Genomic DNA, 26,252 nt, shown 5'->3' on the forward strand with positions numbered 1-26,252 from the left:
CCTGGCAGACATATTTCTTTATTTAGTTGTCTTCTTAAGCAGATTTTATTTATTTATTTTTCTTTTTAAAAAAATTTATTTATTCTAATTTGTTATACATGACGGCAGAATGCAATTCATTTTATATGACACATATAGAGCACAAATTTTCAAGTCACTGATTGTACACAAAGTATTTTCACATCATTCATGTCTTGATACGCGTACTTAGAGTAACGAGGTCTAACTCATTCCACCATCATTCCTACCCCCTTGCCTTCTCCCTTCTCCTCCCTCCCCTTGCCCTATCTAAAGTTCTTTTATTCCTCCCTACAACATATTTTAATAAAATTGTTTGATACTATTCTTAAATATCTCACACGTCTTTTATTAGACTGACTCCTAAATCTATTTTTATTTTTGATTACCACTGAAAATTTTATCTTTTGTAAAAGCTAAAATTTCTAACTTACTATTGCTGTTGTATGGTGATGTCACTGACTTTCATCTACTGATGTTGAATCCCACTATTTTCCCAACTCTATTATAAATGTTGATGATTATTTTGCAAATCCTAACAAGTATTCTATGTAGACAACCACAGCACAAATAAGTTTTGCTTCTTTTTCCATTCCAAACCTTAAACTTGTGGTTTATTTTTCTTGCCAACTCCACTAAGACCTCTAATACCGTGGTAAAGGTAAGTAGTGATATGGGCATCTTTGCCTTGTTCTTGAACTAAAGATAATGCTTTCAATATTTCAGCATTAAATATGCTATTTATTATGGGTTTTATGGAATTAAAGAAGTTTCCTTCTATTCCTGGTTTGCTTAGAGTTTTCATAAGAATGGATGCAAATTTCATCAAATATTTTTTATTTACAGATTTTTGCTTTTATTCTATTAATAAAGCAAATTATATTAATCAATTTCCCTGATTAAATGCATCTTATACCCCTCGAATTCATCCAACTTGATCATGATACATATCTTTCTTGCACATTGCCAGATTAGGTTAATATTTTCTTTCACATTTTTGCATCTATTAATGAGCAAGAAGGGGGTGCATGTTTGCTTTCTTACACTCTAGGGTGTCCTTGCCACACTCTAGGTTGAGCTAGGTGACCCATTGGCCACCCCAGCTGTTGCCCAGGCTGATGATAAACTGATCTGGGGTATCAAGGTTCTGCTAGCCTCATAAAAATGAGCTGGGGAGTTTGGCTCATTCCATTTTCTGACAGTTGTGTCTAAAGGACTTATCTGTTCCTTGAACATTTGGTAGCAGTCATCGGTAAAGCCATCTTGGCTGGCTATTTCTGAGGATGACTTGTAACTGAGTCAATGTCTTTGGTGGCTACAGGATCCTTGCACTTTCTATTTTTCCCTGAGTAGGTGGGGAGCTGAAACTCTTGTCCCTCTCTAAGCAAAATATCTTCTTGTTCCTCTTGTTTTACTCAGAACTCAGCACCTCTGAGTTCCCTGAGTAGGAGCCCCCATTTGAGATAAAGATGGAGAGGTTTCTGGTTATCGCTTCAGTCTGACCCCATCTCCAAAAGTCTCTGAAGAAGACTGAGTCAGATGCCGCAAACCAGCAGCTTCCCCAGAGGTGACGGCAATGGAGGCAGATTTTGAAGGTCCTGTGGTGAAGCTAAGAACCTTCTGGCAACATGGTTCATCTGGAGGCAACTCACCTCCTCCCACTGGATTTCCTCAGGGATCTCCAGAGGATCCAGGCTCAGTAAACCAGCTCCCTAACTCCTCCTTCCTTCCTTCCTTCCTGTCCTGAGCCCCATCCCCCCACCATGAGAAGAACCCTTACATTACAGGTTCTTCTCTAGTGGGAAAGGCACATGTGTCCTTGGCTCTAGGGCTTACTGTCACTCAATTTGGGTGAACCATAAGGGACTCTGGCTGAAGGAGCAATGTCATGTAGAAGGTGGCAAAGCATTTCAGAGAGAGCCACCGCTGAAAGGATCATGAGGCATATTTTATTGGGAGTGGAATGTGGCTCAAGGGTCCCCAGCTACTGCTTTGTCCTTGTCATGCTTTTTTCAGAGCAAGCCACCACCTGGTCCAGGGTGGATTGACCACTAAAAAGCCTTCTTTGTGCTGGTTCAGCTTTCTCCCACTCCCCCGGGTCCAGGCATTTGGGCAACAAATGTTTGCCACACACGTCTGAAGGGCAGAAATGCTCCTTCAGAGGCCCAGGGTCCTTCCTTTTGGGACTTGCCAGGTTTGTTCAGGGCTTAGGGGCGGGGTGCACAGAGGCATTCCTGTCACCCCCCTGCCTTCCTTGGCCCCACCAGATGGCGTTTTGGAAGATCTTGGGAGCTTAGGATGGCCCCCATCTCACTCCACTCCCTTCTCCAGGGTGTCCTTGTCATTCCCAGCTGTCACCCAGGCCAATAATAAACTGACACGCTGGGCAGCCAGAAGCCGGGGCTTAGCAGAACCCACCCTCCCTGTCTTCCAATCCCCCACCCTGTGAGTCCCTCCACCCCTCGGAGACCACACTCCATTGAGGGACAGTAAGACAGCTGCATGAGAAGGGGAGGCATCTAGAAGAAAAGGTCACGAGGTCCCAGCACCCATCTCTCCTTGTCCTGCCCCATCACTACTTGTCCTTGACCTTCCTCTGGAGCAGGGCAGCTGGGCCACCAAGGAGCCAGCCCATCCCCACAAGCCTAGACCCACCAGCTAGTGATCTTGTTTTCCCTGAGTTCCCTCCTGGCATCTAATTTGAGATCCTCACACTGTAGCAGTAGTTCATATGACCTTATTTGGGCATCTCTAGGGGTGGAACTCTCCGCCCGCTTCAGGTTTGAAGTGGGCTTTCTGGTGCACCCCATGTGGCTTCTCTGCATTGTGGCGAAGTCCTCCACTGCCTTCTGGTGCGAGGCTTTGGCCTCCTTCTCTCCACCTGCCTCGAGGAAAGGCAGCTGTTGAGTAGGAGGGGATTTGACTCCCCTACATGAGCCAGGGAAGGAGGGCATCTTGCTAGACATCTGGGACTCCAAGTCAGAGCAAGAATGTCAGCCTACTAGACTCTGAGGCAGCCTTTAGCCCTGCCTCCCTGTGTGACCTTGAGCAAGCCACTTCCCATCTGGAGTCCTCAGGTTCCTATTGTACAGTGGGCAGGTTGGACGAGGTAACCTACTGGCCACAGCTGCTGCCAACCATTGTACCGGATCATGAAACAAGAAAGCAAGGCAGGGCCGATCCTCTAGTCAGGGCCAAATGCTGCCCCTCATCCTGCTCTCCCAGACAAAAGGCCCCTGTCAGTATGAGCCTTGAGCTGGATGTGGGGACCTGCTCTCTCCTCCCTGTGGTGCTGCCACACACATGGGCACGCACACAGGAACCTTGTCCTTTCTTGGTCAGGCACAAGGGACTCTAGCAGCGGGTGGGCAGGGCAGGGGGATGGGTACACGTCTGACACTGCACTCAGTGCCAGGCCTGTCCCTACAGGTTACTCTGGGTCTCAATCTCCATCAGCTGACCCCTGCAGGCCTTCCTTTCCCTCCAGTCCACCTGTGCTACCTTGCAGTGGCAGCCACAGGGCCAAAGCCAGACAGCAACGGAGCAGTGTCCAGAGCATCCCTGGAGTGACTCATTGACCTCTGGAGAGCATCCAGACCGCCCCTCCTCAGCTGGCTGGTGGAGAGACCATCTCCCAGCACAGCAGGCCCCAAGTGCCTCGAGACAATCTCTTTATAATCCTTTAATCCAGTTGTGGGAACCATTTTCTATTAAAGGACAGTGACTTCAGTGGAAAAACCTAATCATCCAAGGCCAGATCAGTGTATAAAATTACTTATTTTGGTGTCGACGCTGCTGTTCTTTCTTTTTCATTACGAGAGGTGCATAAAGCACGAAAAAACACCTGATTTTTTTCAAGCCAGACAGAAACCATCTGAAATGAACATGAGCACGACAGGATTTTAAAATATATCTTTTAAATTTGGGGCAGTTGAACTGACTTGAAAGAAGATAAAGGAAAGTGAAAGTGAAAAATCATGATGGAAGAAAAAAAGACAAGAAAAAGGTGAAGGGCAGGGTGGGGGAAAGGGGAGAAGAAAGAGGAGAGAGAGCAAACAGTTCCTCTAGGCCAACTGCTAACTCACCACTCCGTGGGCTCCATGCTTCTGGTCATCCCTGACCACGTGATGCTGGCTTTCAGATTATTACAGGGTGCCCACTGTGGAGTCGGCGTGAATAGGTGCTTACTTGTAATATTATATCATTTAATCTTCACAAGAACTCAAAGAGTAGGTATTTTGCAGATGAGGAGAATAAGACCCAGAAAAGTCGCTCAAGTTCACATACCACCGATAATGAGCATCAGCAGTCAAATCCTCACTCAGGGCAGAGCTCCTGCCCTTCACATGGGCCAACTCTTGTTGGTTTCCTCACCTCAAGCTCTCTATCGAACTGCCCCCCGGCCTTGCTCATGTCCCTGGTTCCCCAGGCTGCAGCCACTCTTTCCTCCCTTGTGTTTTGTGGACCTGATCAACCCATCCTGTCTCCTCTCCCTAACCTCCAGCTCTGACTGCCTTCTGGACTGTCCCCGCCCAGACCTCCCCTCGGCCCACCAGCTCATCCTCCTACTCTCCTCTTCAGAGCCCTTCCAAACACCTCCTAGGATGCCATCACGTCCCTCTGACATTTTCATTCTGGTACTTACCGCTCTGCGACGTTTTCCTCACCTCCGATGATCTTTCTTTTTACGAGAAGAGAATCTCCAGTACTCAGAATGTTTATTACTTTATCTCCAGCTTCTAACACCATTTCTGGAACACAGTGAATGCCTAAAATATGCTCATTGAGTGATCGAAAAAGCAAACTGCTCTCTAGCCCTTTATAGACTCTGTTCTTAGCTGTCTGAGGAGTATTTTCACCGAGAACCAATAAATCATGTCCTCGGTTGCATTTCCTATATCAGCTTGAATCAAAATTCATTCCTTTCACAAGCATGCCCAAGCTCTCAGCTGAGGCTGTGGATGGACATAAGTGAGATTTGACCCCAGACTCCAGGCTTGATCTTCTGCAGTGGATGGAATCTAGAATCAGGGAGAAGGCATGCCATCGAAGTATGATAATTCTGGATGAAATGAGCCATAAGCAATGAAAAAGAAGCAAACCAGACATTTCAAAGGAAGGAGAAAGGCTGTCTGGTTGGTGACAGTAGGGGTTAAAGCATTAGGGTGTCAGCACAAAGCCTGAGCCCTGAGTGAGGGTCAGGCCTCACTGTAGTCTCAGGTAGTCAGACTGGAGACTCAGAGCCAGGACCCCCAGGGCACATCCAGCCTGGAGGGGTGCATCCAGGAGGGAAGCAGCCCAAGGTAAGGATACAGAGAGCTTTAGGCAGGTTCCAGGACTGCACTTGGCCTCAGGAGAGAGTGAGCCTGGGGAAGGGGGGTTGGCATGATCCAGGCAGCAGGTGCAGCCCGTCAGGAGCTGGTGCTCGTGGGGGTCTCTCCTGTGGGCATGAGGGGGTTAACCTTGTTTTTCTCTGAGAGGCTCAGTAGGAGCAGATTTCTCTTTTCTTCAAGTGGTGTGAAATCTAAGCAGGTCAACAGGCCTGATTTCTCAACAGCAGGAAATGAAGCAACCATTTTTTTTTTTTTTTGAGAAAACAACCCGCCTTGATGGAGGGCAAAGCCCCAGACTGTGGTCATTTTTCTGTCACATTAATCCTGGTTTTAGTAAACAGTTCTCCTAAGGAGGCTAGCCCGACTGAGAAGAGGTGGGCCTGGGTGTCTAGTCGTGGGGACAGACGGAAATGAGGATGGGCAGGTGGCCAGAGAGTGGGAGTTGCAGGGGGAAGAAGACCAGGCTGTGTGGGGACAATGGAAACTGGACTTGCTGGGGTAGGGGAAAGAAAGGTACATCTTGGTGCCAGGGGACTCAGGGGGTCTGGAGGGAGGAAGCCATATATGGAATTGTTCCCAGCCTCTCCACCCTTGGTTTCCATCTTTCTGAGGCCCCTGACCCCTGCCACAGACTTGCCCATACTCTCAGTTTTCAGGACCAGGGGCCACAGAAATTTCTTCTAGATCCTTCTCTATAAATACTTGAACCACGTCGTAATGTTATTATGGACTCATACTATTCCTTCCCTGCATGGAGGGTGAACCCTTAGGGGTAAGACATTGTCCCCCTCCCCAGTGCACCCAGATACCCAGATGCTCAGCACACGGAAGGGGGCCTACAGGAGCTGTATATGGGTAGTTGAAAGAAGCAGCCGCAGTCACACCTCCTCAGTCTCCTCCACCTGGTCTCTAAACGTCAGAAGACCTCAGGCTTGGGCCTGGGCCTAGGCCCCTCCTTTCTCAATGAGCTCATGGCTTCCACAGCTTTAAATAGTACCTTTATGCTAATGAGTCCTACATTTATCTACCTCCTGCCTCCAGCTTCCTTTTGAGCTCCAGAGCTCAGGTGAAGCCCAAGCAATTCACCTTGAATATGCCCCAAACAGACCCAGGACAATAAAACCCACCCCCGGCACAGGTGCTCTGCTCTAGGAAGTTCCCCAACCTGTCCCTGTTGCGAAAGGTAGGACCCCAAGGTGGTTCCTTGCTCCTCTTCTTCTCCTCTCACCAGTTAAGTTGGTTGACTTTCACTCCAGTGACCGTCTACAGCCTGCCCCCTCCTCTTCACTTCCATCCCATGGGCCTGGTGCAGGCCACCTTATCTCTTGTCTGGACCTCATGAATAGCTACTCCTAGCTGAGCATGGTGGTTCATACCTGTAGTCCCAGTGACCTGGGAGGATGAGGCAAGATGTTCCTTTTAGCCCACAAATTTGAGGCCAGTCTGGGCAACATAGCAAGACCCCATCTCAAACAAATAAAAACAAAACAAAACAACAACAAAAAAAAAAACGGCTATTCATACTGTGGCCTCTTTCATCTGCCTCCCTCTATGTCTGTTTGCCACAAAACAGCAAGAGTGACTTTCCAAAACATATGTCCTATCCTGTACCCCACTTAAATGTTCAGGGAGATTCAGTCACACATAGAATAAGATCCCTCAGTGGGGCTGGGGCTGTAGCTCAGTGGTGGAGCAACTGTCTAGCATGTACGAGGCCCTGGGTTCGATCCACAGCACTATATACAATAAATAAATAAAAGTATTGTGTCCATCCCTCAGTGATTAACAAGGGCCCCCTGACCCAGACCCTGCCACTCTCTGCACCCCGCCTGTTGCCTCTCTCTGCCTGACTCATCTACTCTAACCACATTGCTTGGCCCACCCTGGGACCTTGCACGTGGTATCCTCCATTTAGATGATTCCCGCTTCTTGGCCTGCCTCGCTCCCCCTCATCAGACTTCAGCTTAAGCCTACTTCCTCGGAGAGGTCCCCTGACCCTCCAGACTAAAGCAGGTCCTCCTGCCCTCTTCTCACCAGACACGGCATAGCCCAGCATCTGGTACCTAATGGGGGCTCAGTAACCCTTTCCTGGAAGAATCTGTGTGGCACCCTCGGTCTCAGGCAGCTCTAAGAACATTTTTTCTCCCTTTTTTTTTTTTTATGGCAGCAGGAATTTATCCACCTCCTCCCTTATTTTTAAATTTTCTCAAAACTACCCACACCAACACCATATTGTGGTATTTCTTTCTCCTCCTGAACTAGTTGCAGAACTGGACAGAGGCTGGCGACCCACTTCCTACCTGTCCCTTTCAGTTTTGGGGTTTAAGCACCAGGCACTGCAGGGAAACAGAAGGAAGAATGGAAGATAATTGACCAGAAGAGGCAGAGTCCAGAGACCCACCGATTTCCTACCGTCACGGTCCTTGATCTATAGTTAGCTCCTGACTTCCTTTCTTGGCAAGATCTCTACAGTTATCTGGGACAGTAGCGATTTCAACTCTTGAGTTCCATTGTCTAACTGGGCCTTGTGAATCTCGCTCAAATATAGTCTTTCTGTCCCTCTTCTCCTCCTCTATCTTCCCTACGAGGGCAGCCTTTCTTACGTAACCCCCTCGTTCAGTGTGGAAAGAACCGAGTTTGGCTCAAGTCTTGTTCTACCACGTGAGATCTGCATGGCTTTGGGCAAGTTCTTAGTCTTCTCCAAGTTAAGTTTGTTGTTCCTGAGAAAGAGAAACGACCAATATTTCCATTCCAGGATGCAGCATGAGGTGCTGGCGTAATATGTGTCCATCACTTTATACCACTCCTGACTGCTTCTAGTCCCCCAAATGAGAAGACTTGAATATTTTCCAGAAATGTGATTCCTTAACAAAAGCAGTTTGACCCGAGGTTTAGCTATGCTGTAGTCTGAGGATATGTAGTGGATAGGATGAGCACGGGAACGAGTTGCTGTTTTCCACCCCTAAGAGGCATTACTAATGTAAACATGATAATTGTGGCCATTTTGGATTTTTCCCTTTAAATACTTGTTCTTTGTACTTGAAACTAGTTCCATCTGAAAGCCGACTGACTCCTTGTGTTCACACTTTGTGAGTGAATGTTTTCTTTCCTTTTCTAAATGCACTAGTCCCTGGTCCTCCTTTGACAGCTTATTTCTTAGCTATGGGCCACCTGGCACCTACCAATGCAGTCAACAGATACACGGAGCTCCCAGTGCACCCTTCTATGTTTGGGCCCTCGGAAGCCCTGCTCACCCTCCTCTCACTCCTCTGAGGAGAGCCCATGTGATGATTTTCAAGTCTGCTCCTGGTGATGGCTCTGGTGGCACATGGCCAAGGGGCCCACGTGGGGTAGCATCAAGAGTGGAATCTGGGCTTGAGGCAATGACCAGGCTTTAAGTGACTTCCGTCAGGGGCAGGTTTCTGGAATCTGATTCCCCTGAGTAGTCTTTATGGGTGAATGTATTTTTCTGAGAATTCTGATATTTCCCGGCATCTGAGAATACAAGGTTAAAAGTTTGTTTGGTGTCTTTAGGATAATTCATAGAATTCTCTGCATTACATGTCTCATGGCCAACAGGAGCTTCCTTTTATTCTCAGCTCAGAGCTTCCTTCCTCAGCCCAAAGTTCTCATCTTTAAAGTCCCTGTGGTCCCAATAGCTGTCGATAGCTACAGAGATGAAATTCCTGTACCAAAGATGAAAGGAGACAAATCAGCTTTTATTTAATTTCCCTAATCAAATGATTCAAGCAGTAATGTCCCTTTGGATTTTTTTTTTTTTATATATAAGGTTAAAAAGGAGACATTGTGTTAGGAAGCATTAGGGATATTAAGGGATTGTCTTGCTAAATTAAAAAGAAAATCTCCAAATTACTCAGATGTTCAAGTGATACTTCCCTCCAAAAGACCTGATGGAGTTTCTGCTGTCATGCATAACTAAGTAGAACTAAAATAAAATAAAAGACCTAATGGTGTTTAATTATATGCCTTCACTAATCAAGTATTGGGGTTTTCTTGGGGTTAGGATACACCTGTTGGGGATCAAACCCAAGGCCCTGGACATGCTGGCCAAGGGGTCTAGCACTGAGCAACAGTCCAGGCCTGGATCAACCTTCTGAACAGATGCAGGTGGTGCCCACTTCTGCCTTAGATTCTTTTGCTCCATCGGAGCTCCTCCAAAAGGCACAGGAAGTGATAAAATTACCTCTTCTCCAAAAATGAAATGACTTTGAGCAAATCAATTGATACAATTGGTCATTTCTGGAGGGAATCATGTATGTGGATGATAAAAGGGTCTTATGTTAATTGAGAAGAGGTTCTATAAACAACCAGAGCTCAATTTCGACTCTTGGTGTAAATCATTTGTGCAAATGATATAAAGAATCTAATACTAATGATTGTAGAAAGGAATATAATACGAATGAATAAATTCATCAATGTCCAGCCAACTTTATTAAACTAATTTGACTTATGTCATTGCTTTTTTCTTTCTTTCTTTTAGAGGAGGGAAAGTTTATTCAGAGGTCTCAGTCTGTAGATGGCTGACTCCATTCCTTGGGGCCTGAGTGAGGCAGAACATCAAGGGGAAGGATGTGGCAGAGGAAAGCAGCTCAGGACATGGCACCAGGGAGCAGACCATTGTTCCTTTTAAATTCACTATTTGTAGCTATTTTAAACCCCAGATAATAAAGTTTAGGTCTCTTTAGGACACCTGAACTTATGGTACAACTTCAAATTTGTCTTTTATTATTTTCATTTATGTTTTGGCTTACCAAGAACATTTTTAGTTTTAAAACAAAATTATTCCATTTTCCCTTTCATAAACAAAACATTGATTATCTTGCATACATGCCCACCTTTCTAGAAAAAATTTAGTACATGTACTAACGTAATCCAGAGGTTTCTGTAGAAGCTATCCAGCCTATTACTGGTCCCTCTGCTATATGTTATTAAGTAACAGCAGGGGTATTTTAGAACTATGTCACTCAAATATCCAAACATTATTGATTATTTACCCAAACAAATGTTAGTTTAAATTCTTAAAGTTAACTAAAGATCTGAAAATCTCAATTTTTTCTCAGCAGTGGGGATTGAACCCAGAGCTATCACTGAGCTATCACTGAGCTACATCCTCAGCCCTTTTTAAAATGTTTTTCCTTTTGAGACAGCAAACGAGTCTCAGAGGCTGGCGATCCTCCTGCCTCAACCTCCTAAGTAGCTGGGATTGTGAGCATGCACCACAGTGCCTATCTTAGAAATTACAATTTTAGGGCTGGAGTTGTAGCTCAGTGGTAGAGTGGTGGCCTAGCATGTATGAGCCACTGGGATCAAACCTCAGCACCACATATAAGTAAGTAAATAGATAGATAAATGTCCATCAACAATTAAAAATATATATAAAAGAAGAAATTATAATTTTTGCTGACATATTAAGTCCATGTGATCTTTAGTATTATTAAAAATGTGTCTCTTATATAAGATATTGATTATGATAATTAATTTAGCTATATAGTTTATTTTGAAATTTAAAAATGTCTAATAAATTAGTGTTAGGTTATCTGATCAGCAAAAATAGTAAGTGAAATTTAGGCAATTCAAAATAATTGAGCTTTTCATGACAAAATAAAGAGTTGTATAAACTAGAACTTGGTGCTGACATCGGCAGGAGATAAAATCAAGAAGGCATAAATAGACTTGTTTTTAAACCAAAATTATTAAATCAGTTTAATTTTTCCAAACAGTCATCTCAGTTACAAATATATAAATATTTCTTCTTATACAATTACACATTAATTGAGATGTTTGCTTCTTTGTTTTTAAATACTGGGGTTTGAACGCAGGGAGTCCTTGACCACTAAGCTACATCCCCAGCCCTTTTAAACACTTTTTTGTTTACCTTTATTTTATTTTTATGTGGTGCTGATGATCGAACCCAGTGCCTCACACATGTGAGGCAAGCAGTCCACCACTGAGCTACAGCCCCAGCCCCACATTTTTTATTTTGAGACAGGGTCTGCTTAAGATGCTGAGACTGGACTTGCGATCCTCCTGCCTCAGCCTCCCAAGTCATCAAGAGTCACTTCCACACCTGGCCCAAAACTCTGAAATTGTTTAGCAATCCTGTTTTGCTCTTATCATGTAACCTAGTCACCAAGTTCATTAATTAAATCTGCAGTCAAAAGCCTTATCCTTTCCCAACTCCAAATTATAGTTTTAGCAAGAAAAATAATTTTTATGTTTAAATCAAAAGATTTAAAGGATGAAAATGGAAAAAAAAGTTTTAGAAATTTAATTTTTTTTTTTACATTTGTGTAAGTACTTAAACGATAATACCACATTTGGAAAAAAAGCCATTTGGAACAATAGGAGTATATTCTATTATATTTTTTAAAATTTTGTAATATGATTCATTACTGCATTCTGTCTGGCATATTTTTATATTTTAACAAAAATTATTTTTTAGAAAAAGTTAATCTTTTATTAATTATTGCTGTTTATTGCTATATGTTTCAAAAATATTATTTATAAATATTTCTTTTTTCTTACCTTTTAATATTTATGTATATGCATATCTTATATCATCTTACATCTCAAGTTTTACCTTGCCCAAACTCAGGCCCCATATTCAGAATAGTAGGACTTTAAAGATGCTTTTTTGCAGCAATCGACAGATGTTTTATTTTATTTTATGTTGTAGTGCTGGGGGTCAGGGCCTCATGCATGCTGGGTAAGCCTCTACCACTGAGCCATACCCCCAGCTGCAACAGATTGTTTAGATGGCCATGGGTAACACGGAGATTTATTCTTTTACCTTATAAAAGGAGAGAGATTTAAAAATAACCAGCTATATTTGACATTCTTCAAATGATTGATTAGCTCAACACAATTATAAATGCCATCATATTTATGAAGAAACATTCAGCTTTACCAAGTATTTATAAGCAAAATGTATTAACTTAAATATCTCAATGATTCTATTGAAAAATAGTCATACTCACATTTCACTTTGAAAAGAAACGTTTTACGTTCATGTGCAAAGACTGACACAATAATTTTCAAGATGTTCATTCATTTAAATTTTGTCTCTAGGCTTAAAAAACAGTTGGTTGGATTCTGACTGGGAGACAATGAAGGCCCTGGAGATTTATTAGTGTCCTCTTTCCCTCACACAAATTGACTGCAAATTATACCTTAGTAAAAGACTCCACTCTCCTCCATTCTTGTTGATTAACTAGAACCATTTAATCTCATTATACACAGATGACATTTCTTTTTGCCTTGCATCGACTCCAAGCTAAAGATCAGGAATGCAGTCTTCTGGAAGAAATAACAACAGAACATCAACAAAGAGCTGAATCTGGTGTCTTAACTATAGTATACCAAGATATGAACCCCGGGTCCGGGTTGCCCTGTGAGCTGACCGTGGACCTTAGATTGAACCTTACGCAAGAATACCTTACGCAAGACCAAGTGACTGAGTCAGAATCTCTAGAGTGGTTTAGTCTGGACTCTGAGAACAAAATTCAGCAAACTGTGGCTCTTAGGACAAATCCAATTGGCTGTCAGGTTTTTTGAAATGAAAATTAATTGGAACGAAATCATGTTCTTTGGGTCATTATTATCTACGACTGCTTTCCTGCTACAAGGACAGAGTTGAACAGGAGACTGATTAAAAAGCATACAACTTTGTAGGAGTGGAATACCTTACGCAAGACCAACAAAATAAAAATTAACATCTTAGGACTAAATGTATGAAATAAATGGATTTCATTGTGATTCACATCTTATTTCAATTAACATATCTATTCAAACTGGAATAAAATTTTCAAAAAATTTTAACAATATCTTATTTAACCCAATTTATCTACAAGATTAATATTTCAATTAAATATATTAGTCAGATATTTTACCTCTTTTATTTTATTTCTTTAAATCCAGTGTTTATTTATTAAAATTTTTTTGTAGTTGTGTATGACAGCATGGCTTTATTTATTTGGTTATTTTAAATGTGGTGCTAAGGATCAAACCCAGTGCCTCACACATGCTAGGCCAGCACTCTGCCACTGAGCTACAGCCCCAGCCCTCTAGTGTTTATTTTTATACTTATAGCACATTGAAATGCCCTTTAAATGTCATTTTGTCCCAAGGGAACTTTCAAATTTCAGAATTAAAAAGAAAATCCATGAGATCTTAATATAACTTATAAGTTAATATATCATCAGGATAAGAACATTAAAAACAATTGTGCCCATTATAATAACTCACATGGATGGGTCTTATTTACAAACCGATGACAACCAAGCATAAAAGGAAAGTACCTTCACAAGTTTCTTTATTTTTTATGCCCAAATACATGGTTCTATAAATTCTAAAGGGAAAATGTAACTATATAAGCTGGTGTAATTTATCCACCTCTAGATGGAACCAATGACTGTGATCACATAAGTTATTTATATAGAAACTGTCATTTTTACTACCAGAATATAATTAGATATTGACTGTGCCAAAAATTCCACATAATTAAATATGTGTTAAAGAAAAAAAAAATATCCAGTGACACTTACTAAAGCACAAGTAGGCAGACATTATTCAGGACCATGACAATGGGTATGGGGACCACAGCAGCAGGGTCTTGCAGTGGGGGCGGGGGAGTGGGCTCTGCTCTGAATAGAGCATGATCAAGAGGGGATTTATAGCCAAGGATCAGGTCTGTGGAGGAAAATGACTTCAGGAAATGGCAGGAGAAAGGGGGATTCTGACTTGTCAGGGTGATCAGATGTTACCTGGGGGTTAGTGGAGAAGGAGAACCCTGGTTAGGTGTTGAAGATGGGGTGGAGGGTTCTTGCTAACTGACTTGGCAGGGCTTTTTGCTAAAACTGGATTTTACAAGGAAATACAGAAGGGAGGAGGTTCAGAAGCCTAACTACAGTTTGGTTAAGCAAAGAATCTTCTGTCATAGGATAAGCTCAAGGTTAAAAAAGAAAGGCCACACTTTACATGTCAAAAGAACACCTATGAAATTTGAGAAGACACTGGTGTAGCTGTATGACTTATGAAATTCCAGTCTTATGGGTTACAGACAATTTCACTTCTTGTCAGTCCAGGAATATTAATGAACATGGAGATCTTAGAGAAAATAGTGCTGATAAGGACTTCCCATGATTATTTCACACATAAAATTCCCAACTAGGCCCAGAGATGCATACCTGTAATCCCAGCTACCCTGGAGGCTGAGGTAGGAGGCCTCCAATAAGTTGGAGGCCAGCCTGGGCATGTTAGCAAGACCCTCTCTCAAAATTTAAAAAATATTGAGAGATATTAAGAAAAATATTTAAATAATATTAAGAAATATTGAGAAATGGTTGGGGGATATAGCTTAATGGTAGAGTGCCACTGGGTTCAATAGCCAGTACTACAAAATAATAATTATTATTATAATTCCCAATCATAAGGGCTTTCCAGACAGAAGTTCACTGTAATGCTTTTTTAAAGTCTTTTTTTAAACTATATATTTTTTAAATTGTTGATGGACCTTTATTTTATTCATTTATTTTTATGTGGTGCTGAGAATCGAACCCAGTGCCTCACACATGTGAGGCAAGCATTCTACCACTGAGCCACAGCCACAGCCCCATTGTAAAGCTTTAACTAGCATTTGACTCTGGTTTTGCTAACCATATTAAAAGAAAATATTTACATATGAATGGACAATACATTTATGCCAATTGAAATAAATCTTGGCCAAACAAACGAAAATATCAATTGGATAGAACTGAGTCAGAAAATTGTTAGGCAACTTACATGGTCAAATCCATGAATCAAAGACAAGAATTTGCCCACAGGGAAGAGGGATTAGTAAAAGCAAAACCTGGCACTTTGGTCTCTTTCACTCATGACTAAGAACCACTGCAGGGAGGAGGTGGGACAACCCGAAACTGGAGAAAACCCAAAAATAACAGGTTAGGCTGTTAGGTGGAGTATGGACTCCAAAATCACAAGCCTTGACTATTTCTTATAAGTATGGAGTCATTGACAAAAACAGTTTTATCCTGATTTTTGCCACGCTGGCTGACTATAAGGAATACATAAGAAGGCTACAGATTTCCGCCACGAGTAAGGTAACCTTGGTCATCATTTTTTTCCTTTAAGTATTTGCTGTTCTGTTTTTGATGAGCCTGTCTTCAGGAAATGTCACTCCCCTTCACCCTTCCTAAATCATTGTTTTCTCATCCAAATATTTCTGCCTCTGAGTCTGTGACAGCATCTACTCTGGGCCAACACCAAGATGGAGCTGAGGATTTAGAAATGAATTTCAATTCCTACTTGGCAGCTACTCCCCACTTGGAAGGAGAGAACTCTATGCAGAAAAGAGACCTCCCTGCTCAGGTATTTGGGGGAGCATTAACTCTACCTGTTTGCAATGACACCCCTTGCAAGAGGAAGAGAGCCTCAAAATGATTATGCCTGGGAAGCCATGTCAGGGGTCCCGGGAACATGTCCTGTGAGGGGTGGTAATGTTCACCTACAAGTTCCTTCCTGATCCTGCATCAAGCACCGTGCCCCATGCTTGGCGTCTCAACCTCTCTTGAATTCTTCCATGACAGTCTCTTCCTGCCCAAGATTTTTTCTATTCCTCCTGCCACACACACACACACACAAAAAAAATGGGGTGGGGGTATGATTAGAGCTGGGCTGGGCTGGGTATTAGTGAGCGAGGCAGGAAGCATCTGACAACCCCAGGGGAGACCACCCACTCCGGAGGAGTGGCCAAGCTTCAGTCTGAAGGATGAGGAGGATAAACTGGCTGAAGAAGGACAGGTCCTGGGGGCATCTCCAGGGCTGCCCGCATTAGTGCAGGTGTCCCCCACAGGGCACTGTCTGCGGTGCAAGATCTTCTCAATGATATCTGCAGAGCAAACAGCCTTGGAGATGGAAACAGTATCTCCCTCTGGAGTTATTTCCTGTCTACAATAATAAAGATAATATCTCTTTCCAAAGTCAAGGTGAGGCAGGCTTCCTGCTCGCTGTAGATCAAAGTTCCTTAAACTATGGGTTCCTCTGCTGTCACAGAACCGCTGCAAGCACAGCATCCTCCCAGCTGCTCCAGTGTCACGCTCGTGGGACTTGGGGGCCAAGGGCAAGTAGCCCAAACATGAAGTTCATCTGCTTGCTCTGCCAAAGGATTAAAAAGTCCTTTGTCCCTGGAGTAGAATCTGTCAGCATTCATAAAACTGTGGCTGCCTATTTCATTAATTTGCAAGAAGCATAAAATCTCAGGCCCTTCATAGTTATGCACAGGCAAGTTGATGGTATACACAAAGGCCCTGTGGTGGGAGAAAGAAGAAAAAGCACACGGCTAGAGAAGGAGCCATGCTTGGAGGAGTACAGGGGTGAGGGGAGCATGGCTTGAGATGAGGTAGCAGGTGATATACTATGGGACCCTTGGCCTGTCCTGCTGAGGCAGGCCAAGGAGTGTCTGGACCCTTGGTTGTGACAATGCTATTTCCATGGAGAATTGTGAAATTAACAAACTGAGCCCGAAGGCTCACAGGACAACAGGCGTGAAATGAAACATATGAGATGATTTTTAACAAAAGCAGAGAGTAATGGTAGGAGATGCTCTTTTCACATCCTATCCTCTGTGGGGGAAATGTCTGCCTGCCCAGTCTGCTGTATACTATCTCCATCAGAGATGCAAGGAAGTCCCCCCGTCCGTGCTTCCAAAAGAACAGGGAAAACTTCTCATGGTCTGTCATTGCTGTCAATCATCAGTACAAAAGAAGCCAGTCACCTTAAAGGAAGAGGTGGTGACTTTTTAGTACTCACCAAGTACCATGCAGAACATCCACTGCTAATGGACTCGTCTTACAGCAAATGGGAGGGGCTGTTGGAGTTGCCAAGGAAGAGAAACCAGAGGCAGGGATGGGGAGAGGCCTCTCCCTGGGAGGCTGCGGGGCCAAGTGGATGGCATTTGACAATTACCTAAAGGTATGGTAAAAATAGAGGGACTTGGTTGGGAAGCTCTTGGACCCATTCTGTTCTGAACTTTTCTCCACTGGCTGCCTATTAACTAAGTGCTAGCCTGCAAAGAGTGCAGTTGTCTTGCATCTTTGACCAAAAAAACAGGGGCTGAACCATGCAGAGCCTCACTAAGCAGTGAGTGTTGTGGTTGTGTTCTGTTTTGTTCTGGGTAGCTCGGGTGTGGAAATCAGGCCCTGGGGCATGCTAACACAGCATCTGACTACCCAGCTACACTTGTTCTTTTGCTGAAAGTGATGGGAAGTCACTGAAGGATTTAGAGAGGAGCCGCCTCACTGGGCTGGAATTTCAAAAGCATCACTGAGAGAGGAGCAGAGATTATTGATTCTCTGAGAGTCTCTGAGCCGCTGCTCCTGGGGGACATCACGAGTGGCCCACAGTTACTCCCGTGCTTACCCCATAGTACTTCCCGCAGGCTTACAAAGGCCCTTGGCAGACATCACTGTTGGCATTTCAGAAAGGGGAAAAAAAAAACTAGTGTCAGGGCTCAGAGCATTCTCAGAAATGTCTCTCTTCTCTCCTGGCTCCCCCATTCAACAAACAGCATATAAATTGCTTAAAAGGAAGAGGTGGGGGACCCCCTCCCCACCTACTCTCAAGACTTTCTGGCCTTGGCCTAGACTTGGGTCAGCTGTGGGTACAGCCAGGAGACAGAAAGTTTGAGGGGGGAGGTCAGGCAAGATGATAATACAACCTTGTTCTGCTGCCGAGGCTCACACAATGCAGTTGTGCCCTGTTTCAACCTGGCCAAGGGCCTGGTCAGAGGTAGAAGCTGCCAGAAGAGCCCGGAAACTGTTGGAAAGAAGCGAGTTGTGGCAGGATAACAGGAAGAAGGCTTTGGAAAGGCAGCTGAGTCACACCCTGGGAACCCCCAGTCATCTCCAGGGTGGCTCTTCTGTTGGCAGATGCATCTTGAAGAACTGGTGCAAAGTTTTCAAAAGTCCGCAGTTTCTCAATCTTCCTCTAGTGGCCAGCAGGCTCCCCCACCCCCACTCAGGAGTCTGATGCTTCCGTCATTGATACAAGCTTAGTTCCTGTAAAGGGGATGGTTTGGGGGTGTGGGGAGTAGAGTGGGACCAGTATAAATAGGAAGTGTGAATCCTGGGGAAGAGGCTCTGTCTGGGCAGCTGGGCACCAGGAGCTGCTGAGCACTGGGAAGCGGCCACCCCTGTCCTACTCTGCTGCAGCCAGGATGGGTCTGAGGGTGGTTCAGACAGGTCTCTGGTCCAGCCAAGGGGGATTGGATCAAGTGGGGATTGTGGGTTTTCGGGTGGGAGGGCCCAGACACCCCACAGAGCCATTGCACAGGGTCCCAGCCTCCTGTCTGGGGTAGGGGAGACCAGCAGGGACAAAGCAGAGCAGGCTGGGGGCGGGGATTGAGGGTGGAGGCTCATGGTAGGGCCTTGGTTGTCTGGGGAGGGGGCAGGAGGAAGGTTCAGATGCACTTGCAGGGAGTCTGACCCTGAATTTCCCTTCAGGCTTTGCGGTCCTGGTGCTGCTGCAGTGCTGTAAGTACCCCGCCCCCACCCCACCCCTACCTTGTGTCCTAGCATTTGGTGAAAGTGTAGCACCCATGAGAAGGAGGTCTTGGGCCAGAGAACATTCTTGCAGTTTCTTCAGTGACCCTAAAGGCTTAGAACTATTTGCATTTGTTAAACCAAGGGGCTGGGGTTATGGATATGTACTATTTACTCTTCAATAGATTTGAACTTTTTCAAAACAACAAACTTTAAAAAGCTCACATTCAGTGACTAGGAGACAGAGGGACCCACCACTGTCAGGGGCCCAGGGACCACGTGGACAAGCGATGCCCACTGTCTTCCATAACCAAAATGCCAGAAAGGACATCATTTGCTGTAGGGGGAATTAGAATGAGAGGATATTGTGATATAGTACACCAGTTTGGGGACCGCCCTTCTGGGTGGGTTACAATTAGGGCCACTTCCATCTGGACAGAGAGAAGAGACAGTCAGAGCCCCTTTGGGATTAAAGACCTCATGGAGGGTCCTGGCAGGAAGGCCAGGGTGTCTTCTGACACTGGCTGTCTTGAGCCGGGTCCCTGCCCTCCCTCAAAGCCACTGCTTCCAGAAAGCCTGGACCTGCACTGCACAGGAGGCCCATTTCACTTTGACCTCCACGTGGCCTGTTTCTGCCTGCAGTGTGGTCTTATGCTGCACTTGACCTGTTCCAAGTGCCTTCAGAACGGGCCTCATTTTTATCACATAGGGAACCCCCCAGAGGCAGGGGCGTGCACCAGCTCTTTTATGTCAGAATTTTCATTCTGCTCAGGATTCTGGCCCATTCCCCCCACCCATTCCCACGCCCCACTGGTGCACAACTCTGAGCTCAACGGGAGTGACTCTGGCTAAATCCCAGCCCAGGTCCCACCCTAGATTTCTCCTTCAGGCTTTGCATACAAACTGGTCTGCTACTACACGAACTGGTCCCAGTACCGGGAAGGTGACGGGAGCTGCTTCCCAGATGCCATTGGCCCCTCCCTCTGCACCCACATCATCTACAGCTTTGCCAACATAAGCAACAATGAGATTGACATCTTTGAATGGAACGACGAGACACTCTATGGCATGTTGAACGCACTCAAAATCAGGTTGGCCAGGACGGGAGGAAGATGGGGGAGTAGCTGGGCTGGCTCCAGGGTAGGGCTACTTGCTCAAGAGAATGGTGAAGGCCCCCAGGACCACCTCCGGATGGAGAGCCGAGGTCCTCAGCTTCAGTGGGTGGAGGTGTGAAGGTGGGGTTGGGCAGTGTTTGGGTGATGACAGGCAGACTGTAGCTCCCCTGGGAAAGGGGCCTTCTCTCTCCCCTAGGTGCCTATCCAGGGAGCTTGGAAAGTGCTTGTGACCCTACTTGGCCATTCTCTGGCTTCTCCACCAGGGGCAACGAGAAGGGACAGCATTATCTCAGAGTAATGGCCACCAAGTCTATGACCTCTAGCCTATAATCCCAGCATCTTGGGAGGCAGAGGCAGGAGGATCACAAGTTCAAAGCCGGCCTCAGCAATTTAGCAAGGCCCTAAGCAACTCAGTGAGACCCTGTCTCTAAACAATGTTTTTAAATAGGACTGGGGATGTGGATCAGTGATTAAATGCCCCTGGGCTCAATCCCTGGTACCAAAAAACAAAACATAAAAGAATGTTGAGTCTCAGAGGCAGGAGGTCATCAGGGGCCCAGTGCAGCCCCTCATTCAAAGATAGAGCTCCACTACAGCCACCGAGACACAGAGGTCCTCAGTGTCACCAAGATTTCATTCCACCCCATCATCCCTCCTCTTTGCCCGACAGGAACCCCAAACTGAAGACCCTTCTGTCTGTTGGAGGATGGAACTTTGGCTCTCAAAGGTAGGACCTACTACTGGAGCATGAGGAAGGGATGGGAGTGGCTCTCTCCACCCACTATGGGTGGGGGATACAGTGGCCCCAGGCTGGTAAGGCAGAGAGGCCTAAATCGTTGTCAGGGACCTGCCTCATGTACAGCCAAGAAACCAGACCCCAGAGAGGGAGAGGGACTTACCAGAAGTCACACAGCAAGTTCACAGCATACCTCCTGGGTTCCCTACCCATCCTCTTTTTATTACCTTTCTGACCTGAAAGCTAAGAACTTCTGGGGGCTATTGCCACGAGGGCTGGAAGGAACCTAATGCTCACAGGGTCAGGTACCCTTTTCCACCACTGACACATGTGACCCTCATGACAGCACCAGGAGGTATTATACTGATCCCATTTTATAGATGGGGAAACTGAGACTTGGGCTGTGCCCTGTCTGAAATGGCTGGTGAGCAAGTGGCTTGGAAACCAGGGGCGCCTGGCTCTTTCTAATGCTGGAGGTGCACACTGTCCCTGCCAGGCCCTCCTAGGGCTGCGTCAGTCCAGGCTCCCTGCTCCCCGGACCCCAGGATCGCCAGTAGAAACCGGGAGCACTTGACCTATTCATGCTGAGAACACGCGGTGGGGGGGGTGAATTTCGTCCTAGATTTTCGGAAATAGCCTCTAACGTGCAGAAGCGCCACACTTTCATCAAGTCAGTGCCGCCATTTCTGCGGGAGCATGGCTTTGATGGGCTGGACATAGCCTGGCTGTCCCCCGGACGAAGAAACAAGCAGCTTCACACCACCCTAATCAAGGTCCTGGTCAGGTTGGACGGGGGTGGGGGGGTGGGGGGGCAGGTGTCAGGGGTGGAGCGGGTTAGAAGCCGTCTGCCACAGAGGACCTCCTGAGGACAGGCAGGGGGACTTCAGCCTCCTGGCTAGGATCCAAGGCCCCTGAGCCCTGGAACTCTTAGAGAACAAGGAAGACACTTTGTAACCCCAGTTGGGAGGTGGGCATGGGGTCCTAAGAGGCAGAAGGCCATGACTGAGCAGGGTCCCCACCCCCTCACTCCACTGTCAGTGAACATGGAGCATCCATTGTCCACGGTTCAGTCCCAAACGGATGCCCCCCGCTACCCAGCATTCACTGCAGCCAGGGGCACTCAGCTCCACCTGGGGCAGCCCAAGCATCTCCAGTTCCCAGGGGCAGAGCGATGGTCCACACCACCTGATCCTAGGATCTCACAGACCCGGTAAAACAAAGCACAGGCTGAAAGGCAAACACGTCTGCCAACCACATCACCCACTGTTCTGATGGTCCCCCCAGGACAGGCAGTGATGGAGTGTTGTTGGGTGGGCATGGGGTTTGAGGATGAGATTGGTCCAGTTTTTTAGAAAAAAGATGCGTGGCCCTGAGAATGGGACCCTGACGGGCCTCTGAGCCCTGAGCAGAGAGGTGGTCCCAGCAGATAGGGAAGGTCCATGAGGTGCCGAGAGAGCCTGGCCTCCCTCCACAAGTCTCCCCCTCCTGCCGCCTGGGTCTCTTTCACTCACCCACCCATCTCCCATCCAGGAGTTGAAGGCCGAATTTGCAAAGGAAGCCCAGTCCGGAGCACAAGAGCTCCTGCTCAGCGCAGCTGTGTCCCCAGGGAAGATTGACATTGACAGCGGCTATGACATCGCCCAGATATCCCAGTGAGTCCCCTGCCCAGACAGCCCCCAGAGGCCTCTGCCCACACCACTCCTTCCTCTACCCTAGAATTCAATGAAGACCCAGGAGACCAGGCTTCTAGACCCAGTTCCTCCCAAATCTGGATATGTGCACTTGAGCCTTCCCACCCTGTGCTTCAGTGTCCCCATCTGTCAAATGGAGCATGAGTTCTGACCTTCTTTTTTTCACTTGGCATGTTGCTGACCAGTTGAGAGCATTTCTCTAGGTGTATTTGGGAAAGGCAATAGGAAAAAATATACAAAGCCACCAACCATTACAGAGTATTTTCCCGTGGCCAGCAGAGCAGGATGCTGGGCCTGGGGGAGGAGGCCCTGCAGCAGTAATACCCTGTGTTTCTAGAATGCTGGGAGTCTCCAGGTACCCCCGTGCCTGCGCACACAGGCGGCCCCCTTTCCTGTTGCCGCCCCTCCATCCTGTCCGAATAGGAAGCCACGCGTGATCTCTCCCCAGAGCCCAGGTAGGATAGTGGCCAACCCAGCAGGAAAGAAAAGTGACTCTCCAGTCACTTTTAGAATCTCCCTTAGAATCTTACAAGTGTAGAGTCGGTGTCTCAAGTGATCACTTGGTGGGAAAGAGGTGGCTTTCAACAATTTGTCCCAAATTTCTGAAGCTCATATTCTTGTCATCCACTTACAGTTCCCTCACCAGCGTGCCTGCAGGGGACTTCCTCCTCCCTCCAGGGCTCCTTGGGTGGGGCCATCCTTTGTCCCCACTCTTTCTTTCCCCACTGGGCTCTTTCCCTGCTTCACCCAGATGAGCCTGGCAGGAGAGCAGAGGCTGGGGTGAGATAGAGGCCAGCCACGTGCTGGGGGCGGTGGGTAACAGAGAGGACTGTTCTGGCCCTGAGTATACTCCTGGGACCCTGAGCTCACACCTTGGCATGGCCCAGGGGAGATGGGCCAGCAGCCAGGACAGCGGTCACCAGGAACTCCTGGGCTTTGGGTTAATGGTCTGTCAACTGCCTGCTTCCCCTGATCACATCCTGCTGGGGCTTTGGAGGTGAGGCCAAGAGCTTTTCTAATTTCCCACCTCACCCTCCATCCCCTTCCTTCTAGACACCTGGATTTCATTAGCACCCTGACCTACGATTTCCATGGAGCCTGGCGCGGGTCCACAGGACATCACAGCCCCCTGTTTCGAGGCGAGAAGGATACCCATTCTTACAGATACAGCAACACTGTGGGTACCCAGAAGGAGGGAGGGAGGGGGGGTCACAAAGTCCTGCCACCTGCCAGGGCTCACCTCTCCAATCTTCAGTAGAATCCCACAAGGCAGGGGTTGTAAGACCCATTTTATAGATGAGAACACTGAGGCCCAAATCCTTCATCCTCATGGCTGTGGGGTGGACTGAGTGAAGGCAGGGGCAGAATAAGAGAGGCTAGAGGCTAGGAAGTGGGTGTCTGTCTTCAAGTTGCCATTTGCTAGCTGTGCAGTCTGAGCCAGGCACCTGATTTCTGCATCTGTCAAATAATAATGATCCCTTCCTATGTGTAAAGGGAGCTTTTCAAGAATGCAACTTTAAAATTCGTTTTAAACTGACATGATCAGTTCCCAGGGGAATGGGGAATCCCAGACACACCGTGCCACGGCAACCTTGCCTGTCGCAGTGCAGTGTTCATTGTAACCCTTTCAGATCCCGGCGCCACCAGCCCAGCTAACTGCTCCTCCTGTCCCCGCTCTATCCCCACCCAGGACTATTCTGTGGGGTACATGCTGAGGAAGGCCCCAGCCGATAAGCTGGTGATGAGCATTCCCATATTCGGGAGGAGTTTCACTCTGTCCTCTTCCGAGACGGGCGTTGGAGCCCCCATCTCAGGGCCGGGAATACCAGGCCGATTCACCAAGGAAGAAGGGTTCCTCGCCTACTATGAGGTAATAGAATTGGGGGAGAAGCTAAGATTGTCCCAGCGCTATCTACAGCCATGGGGGAGGGGGTCCTTCCACCCCACCCCCACTTTTTCTCTCGTTTGGGAATAAAATCAGATCCAGCTGACCTCACATCCCTGAGGAGGAGGAAGAGAGAAGTCAGGCCCATTGCTACCAAAAGTCTCCAGCAGGCGTGGGTCTGCACCACCAACCCCTGGAACATTCCTTTGGCTACAGAGCTGGGGTCTTCCTTCCAGCCCAGCAAAGTGCAATGGCTAAGAGGCAGGGTCTCCAGTCTAGCCTCTGATGTTCTTGTGGCCAGGGGCCAGCACTCGGTGTCCACCCACGCCTTCTCCATCCCTGTTTCAGATGGAGAAGGCAAGCGGTGGCACATGCCTATAATACCAGCTACTTGAGAGGCTGAGGCAGGAGGATGGCAAGTTCAAGGCCAGCCTGAGCAATGGGCACAAACTTGTCTCAAAATAAAATAAAAAGAGATGGGGATGTGGCCCAGTGCTAGGGCACCCTTGGGTTCAATCTCCAAAAAATAAAAAGATGGAGGAGCCAATCAGAATCTCTTAAAGCCCTCAGGCTATGGCAGCTGAACTGGGGGTATATTTGCATCTGTTTTACATAAATTTGCATGAAGCCTACAGCTTGCAAAGCCCCTGAGAATGAGGCTGCAAGATGAAATGAGGGGCTGACAGAGACTTGGGGAGTGACTTCTTCTGGTGTCCTGCAAAGTCTCCCTGTTCTACCCATGTCCTATTCTCTGCTCAGATCTGTGAATTCCTCCACGGAGCCACGGTCCATAGAATTCCCAGCCAGCTGGTTCCCTACGCCACCAAGGGCAACCAGTGGGTGGGATACGATGACCAGGAGAGCGTCAGAAGCAAGGTAAGTTCACCAGGCCACCCCCCCAGGACAAAGAGGGAGGGGGGGAACCTGCTCCAAGCAGCCAGAGTCAGCCTCCTGCCCTGAGGTCTGGACTGCTGGTGGGGGTCAGCCTCAGGTACCTGGGTCCCCTCCTCTGGAAATAGCATTTCCCCCATAGGCACTCTGCCCTGGAGAACCCAACCCTTCCCCCTCTGGACCTCCCTCCCCAGGTGCAGTACCTGAAACAGAAGCAACTGGCAGGTGCCGTGGTGTGGGCCCTGGATTTGGATGACTTCCGGGGCTCCTTCTGTGGCCAGAATCTACCCTTCCCTCTCATCAATGCCATCAAGGATGCACTCTCAGCCACTTAGCCCTGTCTTTCTGTATACTGTGGGGTCCAAGGACGCCCCACACCCTCTGACTCCAGCTGGCCGGGAGCCTGAGCACCTGCACTGCTGATCTCCCATCTGAGCCTCCGTCTTCTTCCCCACAGCCTGCGCCAAGGGCAACACCAGAGATGGGGCTGTGGGGTCAGTGAGGGTCTAGGGACCAGCACAGTGTAAGACCCAGTATCAGTTCATACCTGCTGATGAATAAAACTGCTCATAGACCCCAAGCCTGGCACAGGGGAATTCTTCAACTTGTTTACCCCCGACCCTCCTAATGAAAGGACACCATTTTGGCAAGCTCTAGCACCAAGTAGCCAAACATCCTAAGAGTCAGTTACTATACTAATTATATCCTCTGCAAAGCCCAATTTGAAACCTTCATTTAGGAACATAATCCATAATCGTATCTCCTATGCCATTTCCCTTTCCTAATTCCACAGCTGCTCAGTAAAGTACAAGAGCTTAGCGGTGCATCGCACTTGCTTGGTCTGTCTTGATGGCACCCTGGACCATCGCGCTCATCTCCCCCTATCTTTTCTGGATTCCTCTCCCTGAGGCTTGGGAGCCCTGAGTTCGCAGAGATGAAGCTACCACGTCCTCACCACCAGGATGCAGGAAACCCCAGCGGAAGGTAGCTTCCTTAGATTCTCCTGCCTTGGACTTCACCCAAGTGT

General features: G+C 47.0%; 1 protein-coding gene across 1 annotated transcript; it reads left to right on the top strand.

Moving 5' to 3' along the window:
- The first annotated feature begins 18,556 nt into the window (after positions 1–18,556).
- On the top strand, positions 18,557–26,133 carry CHI3L1 (chitinase 3 like 1). The gene is made up of 10 exons (XM_081299824.1): positions 18,557–18,607; positions 18,869–18,898; positions 19,797–19,998; positions 20,693–20,749; positions 21,381–21,531; positions 22,289–22,410; positions 23,503–23,626; positions 24,140–24,319; positions 25,094–25,210; positions 25,420–26,133. Exons 1-10 carry the CDS (start codon positions 18,583–18,585, stop codon positions 25,558–25,560), a joined length of 1,149 nt encoding a protein of 382 aa, XP_081155950.1. The 5' UTR covers positions 18,557–18,582; the 3' UTR covers positions 25,561–26,133.
- The last annotated feature ends 119 nt before the right edge of the window (positions 26,134–26,252 follow it).

This window comes from Spermophilus citellus, assembly GCF_964194105.1.
Source record: "Spermophilus citellus genome assembly, chromosome: 6".
NCBI classification, from domain to species: domain Eukaryota; kingdom Metazoa; phylum Chordata; class Mammalia; order Rodentia; family Sciuridae; genus Spermophilus; species Spermophilus citellus.